The sequence below is a fragment of the Leptidea sinapis genome, chromosome 1, assembly GCF_905404315.1.
Source record: "Leptidea sinapis chromosome 1, ilLepSina1.1, whole genome shotgun sequence".
NCBI lineage: Eukaryota > Metazoa > Arthropoda > Insecta > Lepidoptera > Pieridae > Leptidea > Leptidea sinapis.
The window spans coordinates 11204105-11222510 of NC_066265.1; the positions used below are offsets into that span (position 1 = coordinate 11204105).

The 18406-nt window shown below is 33.9% G+C and overlaps 1 protein-coding gene across 8 annotated transcripts in view; it reads right to left on the reverse strand.

Moving 5' to 3' along the window:
- Positions 1-1957: 1957 nt before the first annotated feature.
- The window catches only part of LOC126966683 (max-binding protein MNT-like), a 55860-nt gene continuing 39411 nt past the window's right edge, over positions 1958-18406 (reverse strand). For 7 of the 8 annotated variants that reach the window (XM_050810908.1, XM_050810881.1, XM_050810891.1 and 4 more), the window contains 3 exons: positions 17911-17979; positions 16088-16209; positions 1958-11317 (listed from right to left, as the gene is read on the reverse strand). In XM_050810908.1, coding sequence (XP_050666865.1) covers positions 11186-11317; positions 16088-16209; positions 17911-17979 — 323 coding nt within the window. In that variant the 3' untranslated portion in view covers positions 1958-11185. The remainder of the gene's footprint in view (positions 11318-16087; positions 16210-17910; positions 17980-18406) is intronic. The other variant, XM_050810900.1, reaches the window with a different exon arrangement.

Genomic DNA, 18406 nt, shown 5'->3' on the forward strand with positions numbered 1-18406 from the left:
GAACCAAAGTTACCGATATAGTCCAAATGATTACGAAAATGAAGTTGCAGTGGGCAGGGCACATAGTTTGACGGACAGATGGCCGTTGGGTCAGTAAAGTCCTCGAATGGTGACCACGTACCAGAAGACGCAGTGATGGTAGACCCTTCACAAGATGGACTGACGATCTGGTCAAGATCGCCGGTATACGTTGGATGAGGGCTTTTGAATAGCTACTATAAATTACTGAATTTACCATAATATGTTGGGAAAACTTTGAGCTCGTGAGAAGAACATAAAAGAAACTCAACGGCTACTCTTTTCAATCAAATAGAGTATTTTACAATGGCTGTAATATTTAAAATGTAATGTAATTGTAATATTTAAATAATATAAGTCATTTCTTACAAACCTTTAGCGTTTGAATTCACTGTTTGTGGAAGGATGCTTCGTGAACATGATGGTCGTGATTACTGTCATAGTTAATAATTGCATCCAACAAATACAATGATTTAATAATTACTAGCTGCCCTGCAAACGTTGTATTGCCATGATATAAAGTAATAGGAAAAAATCAATACTTAAAATTAAAGTTTGTTTTTTTACCTCCTGAGAAAGTTAGAAAGATATAAGGATTCTATATTAGTTATACATTTTAAACTATTCTTTCAATTTGATTTCTTGACACATCAAAGTAAATACAAAATTGTTGTTTTTATTTAATTCCGAGCATTTTGATATTTATTCACCTTTTAAACCTTCTCTAGACTTCCACATATAATTCAAGACCAAAACTAGCCAAATCGGTCCTGCCGTTCTCGAGTTTTAGCGAGACTAACGAACAGCAATTCATTTTTTTATAGATAGATTGATAACTGATCGATCGGCACCACAATCAGCATTATCATTTTATCGACAGCATCAATATTTATTTATACATAGTTAAGAGAAGTCTTTGCACATATTGTATGTTTAAGTTTGAAATTAAAAAAAATGGCTCTTCTTTTTGTACATGGCTGATTTTGATTATATTGAAAAAGTTGCATTGATTTCGGTTTCTCCGTTCTTTACAAGATTATAGCCGTCATCTATTAAATCACTGCACGTTTTTCTCTCTATCAAAATGAGGAAATGTATACATTTTAAAATGCAGATTCAACGCAAGCCGCGAAATAAAATTGTGACGTTTAAGGGCCTAACGCAGTAATAAGATTACAATTAATTAAATCTATTTAAAAAGCATAGTGATTCGGTGTTATAATTTTCTTTTTTTTTAATATAATAGTTTTGATTAATTGTAATCCATATTTTTGCTGCAACGAAATAACAGGTGTGAATTTTCTGTGAAATGCCTTTTGATAGGCTTTATTTTCCTAACATTTACCATAGTAATGTATTTTTTGAACACCATCAAAAAGTAAAGATTTCGACGTACTTAAAGCCCACCGACTTTTTTGAAAAAGCTAATATTCTTACGGGAGCAATTTGATTCAAAATTAATATTTCAAATCAAAATAGTTACAGTATATTTGGGACATTAAAAGGTAACTTTGTGCCAAATTTCGTGGAAAAAAAAAATATTTTACTAAAGATAAAAATAAAAAAAAAAAAAACTTGGTTAGTTGAATTATTCACATTGATTTTGAGGCTATGTGAAAAAATTGTGAAAACAAGTAATGTTGCCATCTGCAACATTAATTGTTTTCACAATTTAATTGTTTTTTACTACCAACAACTTTGCTATTTAACTTTTTTCCATTCGACTTAATAGATTCGCTGGAAATCGAGATAAGCCATTTTTTAACCTTTAAACAAACGTCTCATTTGCCCATCAATTTCACTAGCTACGAAGTGCCTTCAGACCGAAACACAATAATGCTTACACATTACTGCTTCACGGCAAAAAAAAAGCGCCGAAAAATATAAAAATAACTAGCTTATATGACAGAAAACTTAGGGAATAAAAGAAATAAACGAATTATAAATATGCATCTCTTGTATTTCTATAATATTACATTTTACACTAGATTATTTATTTACATGAGCATTCACTCTTCACAAATATTGTAACATTCAAAATAAATTTATCTTTCTCAAACGTCTTGTACAAATATTTTTACAAACGTCAGATTTAGACAAGTGCAACCATGTACACTATTTCATTATAATTTTACAAATAATTAAAAAAATAAATATTCACGTCATCAATAACAATAATTCGTCATCAAATAACACAACACTAGCGACAAAATGTGCCAATTAATTATTGCAGAACTTAAAATTGTGACTATAAAATAATACCATTCCTGTTTTATGAGGATTTTCTTTTATTATCGATAAAGATCCTCCTTGGATCTTGAGCGATCAGTTATATGTAGAGTTGCAGAATTAAGTTAATTAAGCATTTTATGTTGAATCATATTATGAACAACTGATTTTCTTTGATTAACAACATTATATAATGTAAATGTGTAATATTTAAATAAAATACTTTAAAAGGATTAAAACGCGTGTATTTGTAACTGTATGTTTTAAATAAGTTATTTGCGTAAAAATTTATTATTTATTTAACTCAACGTTTCGTAAGTTTCTTAGTTTCGTAAGCAGGAGCACATTTTCAGGGGGACTCAACAAATTATAAAAAAATGTAACTTAAATACCAAATATGCAAATAACTTGTGTAAAAATTTTAGTTACAATTTACACGCGTTGACAATCTTTTTAAAAGTATTTTATATAAATGTTATTTAATTTTTAATAATATTTTTAAGACGCATTACAATATTTTTCGCAGTACCTAATCGAGGCTGTATATTAGACATACATATTCTATGACTGAATGAAGTATAAGTCCTGAATACAGGTTTCGTTCTAACAACACAGGTTTTAGTCAATATATGATCAATTGTGCCGGTGCTCTATGCTAAAGTCAAACACTCGGTGCCCGCATTACCATAAACCACCGGTTGTTTACAGATATTGATGATGCGTCAATAACAACAGATATACAAAGATAAATAAAATTTGAAAACAAAATTTTATGAAAGATGCAAGACTCGAACCCAAGACCTCTGGCGTTCCGTGCGGGTGGCGAATCGTCATAAAATCTTGTATGCTTTGTTCGACTCTCAGGTTGTGGCAAAGTTCAAATTTTATTTTTGTATTAATCCTAGAAGTGAGGGTTATCACTTTAAGAATATAACAAATTGTTTTGATATATATAATATAGATGTCTAGAAAAATGAAGACGTGTCAGTTAATATTTTCTTCAAGCGTCACCTCAATCTGTATTCGTCCGTTAGTATTTTTAAAGACAGTATAGTTCAATATTTTACATACAAATAAATTAAAATACACAAAATATGATAACAAAATTTATGTACGATGCGGGACTCGAACCCGCGACCTCTCGCGTTAGGTGCGAGAGCTCTTTCCACTGAGCCAACCGTTCGAGTTACGTATCGTTGATAAATCTTGTGTTAAGATCAACTCTCAGGTTGTGGCTTCATCTACAGGATCTACTTTACAGTTGATAACCTGCTCAACCCCAATATTTGCATATAAGGAAATTGACTTTAGATGTCGCTCTTTCAAATCTAAGCGGCATCATTTATAAATTTTGTATACTAAATTTGTATAATTAATCCCAGAAGTGAGGGTATATCACTTGAAAAAATAACAAATTGTTTATACACTTTTATCATTGACAATGTATTTATATTTCGAACATTATAAAGCTTAAGCAAATACTGCATCGTCTGAATAATCGGACGTAGTTCCTTAAAAACGTTCCAAGCCACAAACATCACATTTTAAGGAATTCGTATTTAAAGTTTAATAATTATTAGTGTGTTCCGTACATATATCCGTACCCGTATGCTGAGATGGTTTGGACATGTCGAGAGAATGAATGAAGAACGATTGACGAAGAAAGTGTATAAGGCCAGTGTGAATGAAAGTGTTGGAAGGGGTAGACCTAGGCGGACGTTTCAAGATCAAGTCAGGGACGTCTTCAAAAAAGGCCAGGTCAAGAGTACCCTAAACCGGAGAGCATGTATGAAAGGAATAATGAAAGTGGACGAAGCGAAACAAGTATGTAAGGATCGTAACAAGTGGAAAGAAGTGGTCTCTGCCTACCCCTACGGGAAAGAGGCGTGATATTATGTATGTATGTTCCGTACATATGGGTTTCACCTACTAAGTCATGGTGTCATTTAAAGAGTGACACTCTAGGGTTAGGGTTGCCACTCTAGGGTTCGGGTTGCCACTCTAGGGTTAGGGTTGCCACTCTAGGGTTAGGGTTGCCACTCTAGGATTGCCATTTTTTGTCAGTCTGTTAATATGAATCACGTGACCAGGTTTGTTTTCTTAACGCAATTTCGACAAGATTGTGGTTTGGAACGTTTTTCTGGAAGTACGTCCAATTAGGATTCATCAAAATACTCACGCAAACTATCGAATACAAACATTTACAAATTTAATATGACAGTTCCTAATTTATAGTAGCGCTAGGAAATCAGTTCTAAATGATCAAAAATGAGCAACGCACGGGCTTATAATTTTTTTATGGAATAGGGGGACAAACGAACATACGGGTCAGCTGGTGTTAAGTGATCACCGCCGCCCACATGCTCTTGCAACATCAGAGGAATCACAATATATTATTATAAGTATATTATATTAAAATTATAAGTATTATATATAGATAGTTTTTTTATGACAATAAGAGACGAGACGAACAGGACGTTCAGCTGATGGTAAATGATACGCCCTGCCCATTAAAATGCAGTGCCACTTAGGATTCTTGTAAACCCTTAAAAATTTTGAACGGCACTACAATTTCGCTCGTCTTCTTGAGAAAAGTCTCATTTTCCTAGTATTTTACTGTACAACACAGTAATGCTTACACATAACTGCTTCACGGCAGAAATAGGCGCCGTTGTGATACACATAATACATTTTTAATATAATTTAATTAACACGAGTTTTTATCATTTAAAAAGGATTTTATTTTAATAAATGTGTAAAACTTGCGTTAATAAAAAAGACCAATAAACTATTATCACCATAATATTATGATAATTTGAGCGTTACCAAACGCCATAAGATTTAATTAGAATTAAGATTAAGTAGAAAGTTACCAGTGGGAGGCTCCATTGCACAGGAAGCCGGCTAGATTATGGGTACCACAACGGCGCATATTTCTGCCGTGAAGCAGTAGCTTGGCAAATGAGACTTAACATCTTATGTCTCAATGTGACGAGCGCAGTTGTAGAGGCGCTCAGAATTTTTAAGTTTTCCAAGAATCCTGAGCGACACTACATTGCAATGGGTAGGGCGTATCATTTACCATCATATGAACGTCGTGCTCGTCTTGTCCCTTATTTTCGTAAAAAAAAAAAACAATAGCTACATTTAACAAACACACGGGTTGATATAGCAGCCACGCGCTACCGTAGTAACTGACACCTACTTGTCCCACGTCAAGCCGCAGCTGTTCAGAGCTCATAGGTACTCGTCTACGTAAGGCAAGGTATTTGTTTCTTTGAAAATTTTACTTATTATTATTTTTAGAATTTTTATGATTATTCTCTGTCCAAAAACATTAACCCATATTAATTTGTGAAGCTATGATTAGTTATTGTACCGTATTTTTTTTTTGTTTCAAGCCAAACCACACATTTTAATCATAAATTAATAACATATCTTAATAAATTTTTAATTACACAGTTGTGAGTTGGTATTTGGCAGTTAAAAGAAAAAGATTTTTATTCCTGGCATAAATCATAATTCACAACATAAAATATTTTAATTATTACGGTTAAGTAAGTAATTCTAACGGTTTGTTCATTTAAAGTCAAAAAACAGTATTTATTAGGCCAACGCGTTAAAAATCTGCTACATATGAAGCTGCACGAAAATCCACATGATCTATTAATTTTATATTAAAATACGAATTTTCAGTATTGTCTACTCCCTACTTAGGAGATTAGAAAGATTTTAGAGGACTAAATACACTTAAAATATTTTATAAAATCCACTGTGAATGTAGGTAAGTTAACATTCAGTTTAAGCCGCGTGGTAAAATTAGCAGTGTGCGCTATCGCTAAAGCGACTATCGACGATTCAGGTGTATTTTCAGTGTGGAGTTTTGTTCTTATTTGACTTTTCAAAACTTCTTTGCTGACGCTACTTTGCTGAAGAACTGTCATTATTAAATTTTCGAACTATTAACCCCTATTTCATGACAATAAATAAGGTCCTCCGACAAACTAGCGACTTAAAACATTCAGTGAAATTTTTAAGACTTGCTGCCGAGCCCGAACGATCCTGCCTAAATCTAAATTCACGTCAGTCTATACGCTAAATATAGGGAATGGATGCATTTATGGAATACTGGCAGCGAATTCCGAATTTTGCTACGGATTAGAACTCCACTATATTTCATCAGTGTGCCTAGTATGACTAGATCAAGATGGAGACAACCCAATATGATCTCTGATGAAGTTAACATATAAGAAAAACAATAGAATTGTATGTGCAGTGGATAAGCTGTGTTCTTAAGGGCCATATTGCCACCACACACACATATTGTACCATATTTGAGTTTCAGAAAGACAGGCGGTCTTATCACAGTAGCTTAGATCACATTATTCACTGCAGTAGGCGTAGTGACCGCGCATAGCGAAAGATGGTCTCCTTTCGTCACTTTTACTCATAAAATATAGAAGCTTTTCCAATACTGCGATTGTAGGATCAGTAGCCAAAACAACTTAAAAAACCCGTCAAAGATGTTAAAAGTCGCTAGTTTGTTGCAGCCCTAAGAGCGACGATATCACAACAAGTAAGTAATAAAAATGTCTGTAAGTCAACAACAATGGATTGGAACATATAACAACTTTAACTACAATGTTTTTTATATTGTTTTACTTAACATTTTATGCCTTCACTTATTGAAGAAAAGGTACCTATTATTTTACATCTTATGCAATTAAGTAATAAATATTATGACGTTCCGAATTCGAAATTGAGTTAAACTTAGAGCACATAATATAAAAGTAGACAAGATAAATTTTTCAATTAAAATTTTGGATTTTCTAGTCAATTTAATGTCAAAGTAAAACAATTTGAAAACTCCTTATTATTTATTCCGTCCTAGTGGATTATTAAACAGATATAAACGGTTACCAATCATATATATCAGTGGTATTCAATAATTTTACATAAAATGTATTGAACAAATAGGTTATTAATAAATTAATTTAATTAATAAATAATATTTTTTTATTGCGATTAATAAATATAAAAAAAAAGCCAAAAACATATAATATGATAGTTGTGCGGTAGCTTCATTCCGCTTTATTTATGAAATACCTGAGGATTTCCATAACTAATATTTTTTTCTCAATGAAAAATGTACCAGCCATTTTTAAAGATCATACTTAATAACTTAGATACTTTATACGTCTAGATAGTCTCTTGCTGTTAGACAATCGATGAAAACAGCCCAGGAATATTAGTTTAGTGTGCGTGACAAGCTACGTCTTACACTCGCGATATGTATGACACTTTGTGTTAGTGTGCGTGAATTGCTCAAAGTAGGCACATGTATCAGGCTTATTACACTTGACTGAATTTAGTCGTCTTAATTTAGTCATTACTGAATTAAGTAAAGTATAATCGCATTCAGGAAGCTAGCATCCTAAATTCAGAAGCAATTTTAAATCTTGATATGAATTTCCTGTTGCAATAAATCTTAGTGTTACAAGCAATCTTTCTTTTACACTAATACGTCTCGTAGGATAGTATCTTGCTTTCAAATAAACGATGTCACAAGATTTATTAATATGTTTATCTACACCCATGCTTTAAATCCTCTATTAAAGTTGATGAAACAGCTTATTGCCAACATTAAAACACCCAATGTTCTAATAACCATTACATCACCCAAACGAGTGTTGTAATTTTGTACTGAATTTCATAACAAAACTCCTATGTTTTTTTTTCGATACCTTCATGCGCAAGGAGTTTCAACAGACAGCCACATTCTTATAGCTCGATGCGTGGTATCTGTATGAATTTCAAAAAAAGAACATTTACGTTAACGCGCGTTACACACTACCAGAACGTCGCACGCCGTAAAAAAAAAGTAGGTTATTCGAATCCCCGCCATTTTTCTTCGATATATTTATTGTTTTGTTTACAAAAAATGAACGATTCATTTTAAACGCTGCAAAGGGGGCATTATATTCTATTGAATTTTAATTATAGCACTATACAAAATCTAAATTAATACTAAAATAATTGTTTCATAATTACTTAGTTTATTTGTATATAATCAGTAATGGATGATATTAGGTTACTACTAGGACTGGTGTTTTAATGTTAGCAGTAAGATGCTAACTGTTTCAGAATATTTTAGAGGATTCATATTTTGGGTGTAGATAAAGTCTTGTATGCAACTGTTGATAATTAGGTATTAAAACACTCATGTGATACTATTATCCACATTCGTGTTTTAATACCCCTTATTACACAACAGTTGCATAAATAACTATAAAAGATCTCGAATCCATTCGGTTCAAAAACACCCATAATATGTAATCATGTTTGCTAACTTTCCGCGCAGTAATATCTTTCACCCATGTTCTTTTCTTTTTTCAATTTTAATTGAGCCAACGGCCAGGCAAATGTCAATTTTTTGGTGCCTGGACAACACTGGACCCATCTTCGTACTTATACCACACGTCCGAATTCGTCGCGCTTTAAGTGGTGACTGATTCAGTAACTAAATTTAGGACAGTGTGATCAGTAGCTTCTAAATTTGCTTCTGAATTTAGATGACTAAATTCAGTAATAACCGCATTAATAATTTATTTCGACGATTTCATAGCTGTAATAGTCTATCTAGACGTAATAATGATCTAACCTTAATAGTTTAAGAGCAACATTTTTAAATGTTACTTTATAAAATTATTCACAATTAGGCACTAGCTACGAGAACACGTTTTAAACAGTTGTTTTTTACAGAAGTGTCAACTCTACATATGCAAACGACCTATACACATCACAGCTGTTGTAAGACATATTAAGTAATAAGTTTTTATAACTTAGATTGAGGATTGGTGTGCGATGTGCTCCAACTAGATAGCGCACTACCTAAGAACAATAGATTTTTTATTACGGCAACTATTATATGCTTGTGTACATGGCATCTTGACACTCAATTGAATTTTTAATTAATAAAATACAAAAAAATAACTGATGATATACAGTGATCCCAGTGTCTTTCTTATTTCTTGTAGTATTATTCTTTTAGAGTTTTACCACGCAACCCGGCATTTTAATTTCAATTATTAGCAAAGTTTAACAGAATATGTGGCACGTCAACGTCACACATTATTCGAGACTGGCTCGAGTACGCCCACTTAGGCGTAGTAATAGTTGCCGCACTTTACAACTACACCTGCGGTATCTAGTTGTAGCGCAGCGGAGACCAATACTTAATCTAAGTTTTATAATTATCTACTGTTGTGACGCGATTAGATTTATGAAATTATGTTTTTAAATTACTGCTCATTTAATTACAAAAACTATAATATAAATAGGTATTTTAGTAAAAACTTTCTTAATTGAAAACAATAAAATAGAACTCTTGAAACTGAAAAATGTTAGCAGACGTGTCAAACGTTATCAAAATCACAAATAGGCAAAAAAAAATGGCAGAAGTAAATTCCCAATTATCTCTCTTATAACTTTCAACCAGAATAATTTATCATCAACCTAAAATCCATATTGTTTCTAAATATTTCTGACAGACATCTCTCTCTATGATTTAAAACTGAAAACTTAGATTAAGGATTGGTCTCCGCTGCCCTACAACTAGATACCGCATTACCTAAGAAGTAGCTTAATAATAGCATCTTCATTGCGGCATATATTAGATGCTTGTGGCATCTTGACACTCAATGGCATCTTCAAATTTTGTAACATACGCTTCGTGTTATTTTACATTAAAACTAATAAAATACAAAATAATTACTGATAATATTATGTGATTCCAGTGTCTTTCTTTTATTATTATTGTTTCCAAGTTTTACTACGCATCCCGGCATTTTAGTTTCAATTATTAGCAAAGTTTAACAAAACATGTGGCACGTTAACGTCACACATTGTTCAAAACTGGCTCGCGTACGCCTATTAGGGCATAGTAAAACTTGAAGCACTTTGTGACTACGCCTGCAGTATCTAGTTGGAGCGCAGCGGAGACCAATCCTTAATCTAAGACTGCAAATAATAAATAAAATTAAATCAATATATTACAATTAGTATTTCTCTATACACTCCCTACTCTGTACAAAACGTTGAATCTATGTAGAAAAATATATAGTCTACTCTTATATCAATTTGGCCGGCAATCATTGTCAACCGCACTTACCATCACATTTTGTTAACCATTATGTACATCAATAATTCATACAACTTTTACACGCGTGTATGATAAGACGCACTTTATGAGCACGAATTTCACGTCTCTAATTTCAGTCGCACGCGTATTGTTCCAATATAAGATATTGTAAAACATATTGATAACATTTAACCTGATTTGACAGCATGAGGTAGAGTGACATTAAATATAAAATATACTCAACATAGCTCACTAAACATCAATTCATATATTTAGTATTGCTGACTGGCAGTGGAGAAAAGTTGTAACACCCATTTAAGAGAAGTAATACCTATTTATACGTAACTTAATCACTCAACCTTGAATTGTGAATACATATACTCGTAAAAACATTTACAGATAAGCTGATTAGCTCATTATTGAATTGTCTTGAAACTCAGTTTCTTAAAGCATTAGTTTCTTTTTTATATATACATGAAATTTTGCTAAGATTTAAGTCACACACAAAAAATAATCCATTAAAAAATAAATATTTGTAAAATTCTAAACAATCTTGGCTTATCAGTCATATTAACGCGCCACGTTGAAAATATAATAAAATATCAATATAGTTTACTAATTAAATGTTTTCAAAAGTTACAAAATAAATATAATTGTTTTCATAAACTATAAAATTACTTAACTGAAATTGTAATTTAAGATTTTTTATTAATTGTTTTTTTTTTTAAATGGTCACTGCACGAATTAATGATCTGTAGAATGTGTTCGGGTACCAGGCAAGCAGAGTACGCGCAGAGGTCACGTGGAAGGTTTTGAGGAATGCGCGCTGGTAACCACGACCATGGGCTTTACGATCGTTGTCGCGCTTAAGTATTGGGCACTTACGGTCAATGGAGCCACGCTGCCTTTAACCATCTGAGCTTCAACCATCTGGAACATAATTGTGATATATACATAATTGTGATATATAAGTATATAGTTTGGCGTTCACATTACGCGATATAATCGTAAGTATTTATCACGGAACAGAAAAAACTAGAGGAAGTGGCATGTGGGCGTTACCCTGTCGCCACTATTGTGTACAAATGTGCCTATTCGAGGCTCAAGTGAGACCAATCATTTGATGTCAAGTGAAGTATAATTATCTTTTAAAAAAATACAAATATGCCTTATTGTGCTATTTTTGACTGTAGAAATAATAGCCGCAATAAAAATAATTCCAACGAAGGTATTTCCTATCATCGGTATTCATAATTTTCCGATATAAATACAATTAATATTTTTTATATGTTGTGCAAAATATACAATTAAAAATGAACCATAAAATTACGATTTCATTTGCCTTTATGTTTACTTTAATCGATATAACGTATGATAGAATAATTCATGTAAACAATAAAAATATCTTGCTACTCAACAAGTGCATGCATGTACATATCGATATAATTTTATCGAAATAAATTTTAACTTTATAAATTGTATTCAAGTATTGCTCTTTTCCATGCATCATGCGATAAGGGTTGTAAGCAAAATGTTATGATATGGTTGTGGTAATAGTGTACAAGAGAGACTACGATGAATTCAAATTAATACATCAAAAAAGTCATGCATGATATTACAAATTTACCATTTATATTAATTAATTTCTAAGACTTTATTCACTCAAATGCAAAATGCATGTAAACTTTTTTGTTATTGATGACATACTGGTTGGATGTAAAAAAAAATCGGTTGTTTTGTTTTTTTTTTCATAAAATTAAATGAAAGGGAATCGGTTTGAATTTAAGTGCGTTTTTATTGCTACGTTGAGTCTTGATTTTATAATTTTACCAACCATTTAAATAAAGTTAGCGACAAAATTGAATTGTTAGATATTCTTTACCTCATGGAGCGACGTCATTTGACGGCAAATGAAATGCAAAGAGCTGTAGGGATGTTGCAAGCGGGAGGTAATCAATCTCAGGTACCTCGGCATTTTGGCATTCATAGAAGTGTTATTTGTCGTCTTTGGCAGCGCTACAATAATACAAGGGATCAGGACATGCTCCAGAGACGTGTTTTGAAGGACTTGGACGGAGTGACATTAACCCAACAGCTGAAGGATTTGCTAGAATTCCATTGGGAGCGAATACCGCAAGATGACATAAACAGTCTCATTATTAATTCAATGAATAATCGTTGCCGACAAGTTCTGAATAGCAGAGGAGGCCATACTTTGTATTAAATTATCCTATTCTTTCACAATAAATTCATTTTCTTTAGAAATTTAATTTTGTTAAAAAAATGTTTAGTTGCTTATGTACCTTAGTTTCTGCAGTATATTCTAATATTGTTAATTTCTGTTATTAAAAGAACTTATAAAGACAACAGCTGTTATTTTTACACCATAGGACCCTAAAAATATTATTTTAAAAATAAAATACAACGTTATAATGTGAAAAACCATCCTAAAATTTAAATTAGTACATGTTGCTTAGACTTTTTTGATGTGTGTAGTGTTAATTGTCTCTTAACTAATTATTATTTAACAAATATGTGTAAGTGTGTAAATTTTAATATTCAACATATATTGAGTTTCCATCGATAAGGTGGAGTAGGTAGAGGAAATACGTCATAGAATTATAAAAAATAGATCGAAAACCATGATTTTCATGGTTCAGAATTCATATTCTGGGAATGTTTGCCATTTTCATCGTAACATATGTACATCATAATATAAAATATCATATATGATGGGACTTACAATATTATTAATACTTCATCAGTACTTATAGCTTCTCTTTTTATTAATCATTCGTTATTGCTTGTTTTGGAAATTTTCTTTCCGCACGCGCATTATGTATGGAAGCAGTACGGTTTATAAAATCTCATGCCTTACTGGCCCCTGGGTTTATACAGAATAACGATGAATACTTATTAAAAAAAACTATGTTTTATGCGTGTATTGCTTACCAGGTAAATACAGGGTGGACCAAAAGTCCGTTTATAATTGGAATGATGATTAAAAAAAACTAATTACAGTAGATCAAAATAGTTAATTGTTTTCGATAGTAAACAAAAGGGGAATTTATTTCTTAAAAATCACGTCATCCATATGCAATCCTTCATTATTCTGGCATTGCTGCAATCTAGAGCGGAAATTTTCGATGACAGCTTTACATGTTTCTGTTGAGATGTTTTGGATTTCTGTGCGAATACGATCCTTTAATTCGTCAAGAGTTACTGGGTTGGTTGGCTGGAATGCAGGGGTTTTTGATCACCATGACATAGTGTAACTCCGATAGCGACAATTTTGTCTATTAACATGCCCATTTAGGTGGAAGTGTGCCTCGTTGACAAAAAAATGTTTGTAAAACTGGTGAATCGCTCTACCATTTCGTTCGCAAACTGCAACCTAGTGGCATGGTCCTGAGGCCTTAATTCCTGCACCATTTGGATTTTATAGGGATGTAGACTTAAATCTTTCTTGAGAATGCGGTTTAATACATCATTATCTTGGCACGTTAAGGACAGCAGACCGCTTTCGAGTTGAAAGTCCAGGTTGGTCACGAACAGACGATTTTACTCGCTCCACGTTTTCGGGGTCCCTCGACGTTCTAGGCCGGCCAGATCGAGGTAAATCCATTGTTGAACCCGTCTTCTCAAACTTGAGCACCCATTTTTTAATTACCACGCCTGATGGAGCATGATTTTTGTGTCGTATCTTGTAATAATTGCAAAACTTTCGTTGAGCTAAGGTCGCAGAATCGTTGTTTCGATAGTACTCGCGTACACAAAACACACGTTGACTACCGCTGAACGACGTCATGGTACTAAATTCCCATTGGCCGCTCTTGCAATGTGTAACCCCTCCACCCCCCTCCGCCGCCGCTGCTAGACGCGGCAACCGATTCAAATGTTAAGAGACTTTTGGACCACCCTGTATAATAATATATTGATTTTGTAACTTTCCAAGACTATTCGTGCACGCTGTCTTGATTTTATTTGAATTGAGCTGAATATTGTCCATCCTTTCAAATAAAACTATACCCAAGAAAAAATATTGGCCTAATAATATTTTATCGGTAATATACTTTATCAACCCTGATTGCATAATTTCTAGTTTTCACTAACTTATCGATATGTTAATTCATTTTCGTACAACACTACGTATCTTGACAGAAGTCAAATCTATGGTTACAGAGTTTCTATTACTTCAAGTTTTTATATGTTATTTTTCGCAATTTAAGAAAAAGCTTTGACGTTGATCACTTTTAGAATATGAGATTAGCGTAGTTGTACTAAGTTCGAAATTGATGTAAATAAATAAATAAAGTTGTAGTTATGTCTTTTCGTGATTGTGAATTTAGGCCTATCAAAAAGCCGGAATTAAGTGTGTGTATAACATATTTAATAGATAAATGTGTGAGTTTGGCGACATCGGTTTCCATAATAAAATGCCATGATACCACTTCCACTAGTTTTTTCTGTTCTGTGGTATTTATAGTATATGGTAAGATCAGTTGACCGCGATCTTTGAAGACTGTGCACACGATCGACACAATGGAGTTTATAATTGAAAGTCTTCAAAGCTCATCGACGATGATGACAATGCACATTTGAAACTATGTTGTCATTGATGCTACGAAAGAAGAAAAATGCCAATTCCACCTTCGCACGACACGCCACAAGTAAGGATATCATCTCCACCATCTGGATGTGTGACGGTCCTCCACAGTGCGGTTTTCCAGGAGCTTTCTTCCTCGTACTACGAAGCTGTGGAATGAGCTTCCTTGTGCGGTGTTTCCGGGACGATATGACATGGGTACCTTCAAAAAAAAGCGCGTACACCTTCCTTAAAGGCCGGCAACGCTCTTGTGATTCCTCTGGTGTTGCAACAGAATGTGGGCGGCGGTGATCACTTAACACCAGGTGACCCGTATGCTCGTTTGTCCTCCTATATGGTATACCATAAAAAAATGCCAGAGCATGGATATCAAATGATATAAAGTTCAGAGGAGAACGTGGCGATTGAAACTTGGAGATGGAAGAAGGAGAAGAGGGCAGCTCACGATATTGTACAACATAAACTTAGCACATGCTCAATTTTATTGCGTATAGTAATGCAATAATAAATTGTATAGTGAAGTGTGACCCTGTCTATAATACTTAATGTATGGTGCGCGATATTGTTGTGATATGAACTATTTAATAAAATAAGTACTAAATTATTATTCAATAGATACAGGGACCCTTCAGTCCGAAACACAGTAATGCTTACACATTACTGCTTCATGGCAGAAATAAGCGCCTTTGTGGTACTCATAATCTAGCCGGCATCCAGTGTAAAGGTCCTCCCAATGCTAATTCAGTCGTTTGTCGAACAACCGACTTTACCAGTGGGAGGCTCCTTTGCACAGGATGCCGGCTAGATTATGGGTACCACAACGGCGCCTGTTTCTGTATTTCGGTCTGAAGGGCGCCGTAGCTAGTAAAATTACTGGGCAAATGAGACTTAACATCTTATGTCTCAAGGTGACGAGCGCAATTGTGGTGCCGCACAGAATTTTTGGGTTTTTCAAGAATCCTGAGCGGCATTGCATTGTTATGGGCAGGGCGTATCAATTACCATCAGCTGAAGGTCCTGCTCATCGCGTCCCTTATTATCATAAAAAAAGCCGATGCAAATCATAGCACGCTATAGTATTCTAGAGTAGTTACCTTGTGTGTGAGCGTGTGCGCCTGAAGCAGGTGCGTGTGTGTCGCCGACTGGGACACCACGAGGGGCGACAGACCGTTCATCAACACGCTTCCTGCACCAACACCGTTCTCCTCCCCGCAATCTGTATGGTACAATCAGTATGTAATATAAACTATTACCCCCTTATTCATAATAGTCTGCTAACTTAAGGCATTAACTAATTCTCACTCTGCCTTCTTCTATTGACCTAAGTCAGAATGAGAAAAAACACTCCTAAGCGGCTGTTTAAAGTAAGCGGACCATTATGAAAGGGGGTTAATCCATATTTATCAAAGAAGAGCATGCAGGTACTTGATGATAACTAAATCACAAGAGCCGCACCTACAGACAGACCTAGACAGTATTTTTTTACAAAAAACTAATTAAAATTTACAAATACGGGCGCACGGAAACCTCGAGGTAGATAAGAAGTCGGTCTCTCGCTTACAGCGACATGCTTGCTGCTTTTATTCCAGTAGTCATATGTATTTTCCTTTCTCTGCTCATTACAGTACTTACTCCACGTACAACTAAGCCGTGGAATGAGCTTCCTTGTACATAGGTACCTTCAAAAAGCGCGTACACCTTCCTTAATGGCCGGTAACGCTCGTGTGATTCCTCTGGTGTTGCAAGACCAAACAAAAATATATTTAAAAAACTATTGAATAATTATTTATTGTTGCAGTAACATTTGTAAAATACGTTTTAAGATTTATTTTATGAGACTCGCTCGATCCTGTAGACAATATAGTTTATAATAAATAAATAAAAAAAGAGTGTGGGCGGCGGTGATCACCTAACACCAGGTGGCCCGTTTGTCCGTACGCTCATTTGTCCTCATTTTTCATAAAAAAAATATAATGTAGTAAATCCTGTCAACAAAACTAACGAAAGAATTACACCTAGGTTTCTAATTAGGCAAAGTAAGTAGGGTATTCCTTCATCTGTAAACCTTACAGCTACAAGTCAACAGGTCCTTATCGTGAATGTCGCCTGCTGACTTATTGGTTCGCCACAGCACTGAGAAGGTATCCAATAGGTAAATACGAGCACACAGTAAACTGATTTATCAATGTGTTACGAACCCATCGCTAGCTGCCTTGCGTTCTTAGTACAATTTAAAATTAATCTTATTGGTTATTATTACCTATACGAACTATGAGGAACCTGCATTTCGGCGTTTACAATTTTATTGAAAATTCTTGTACATTCTGAACGCTGAAAATACTCCGTAGTAATAGAATCACGTGCACTGTTCTATTTTCCAGCGGTTTAAGTTTACGTAATGTATATTTCTTAATAATTATGAAATACTTATCTTCTTTAATATATATAAAAATTTCGTGTCACGTTGTTTGTCCGCGATGGACTTCTAAACTATATAACGGATTTTAATGGGGATTAATTACTTCATGGAGTGCAGTTTAGTCCAACTTGAGAGATAGGATAGTTTTTATTTCCCTAACCCATAATTATTTTTATTTTCAATATTTGTGTTATATGGACATTATTTTCTATGAGAGAATTAGTGACGCGAATTTAATGTTTGACAGTTCCGCTGTGAAACAATTTCATTAAAACAACAGGGAGCATTTTTTACGAAATAATTCTTAATGTTTTGAAATATTATTGACAAATTCCTATAAAACAGTTCTTTTTATTATCTACAGAACAACGTCTGTCGGGTCAGCTAGTATAAATATAAGCACGCGCGATTCTGCGGGCCGTGAGTTTCCCGCCAAGTCTGAACGCATTCAATTAATTTAGGTCACATGCCTTTTTAATATTAAAATTTTGGTCTCACCTGTACTTATGGAACTCGAGTGCACTATGCCATTCTCTTTGGGTATTCGATTGTTTGATGATGTCATACCTATAACAAATAAATCCACATTAATAATACTCGATTTTCGAAACCTTTCATAGTTATTACAGATTCATATAGTTACGCGGTTGGCGCAATTTTATCACAGGGTGAGATCGGCAAAGTCCTTTGAATCTCTAACTTTCAAAAAGAAGTATTCTACAACCGAGAGCTAAAATCTCGGTATTCTATTCGGTATTAACACATTCCGACTTCTATGGTTATAAATTTAAGATCAATACAGACCATCGCCTTCTGTTTAACCCTTAACACCCAGGCAGTTGCTTACGTCGATGAATACTTAATTAGAAGAGTTTAACTACTAGACTGTATGTAAACAGGGTAGAATGTGTTGCAACGCAGAACTATGTATCATCACCCAGTAAATGCTATGACACGTTTCTAATCTTTTTATTACTTACTAGTTGACCCAGCA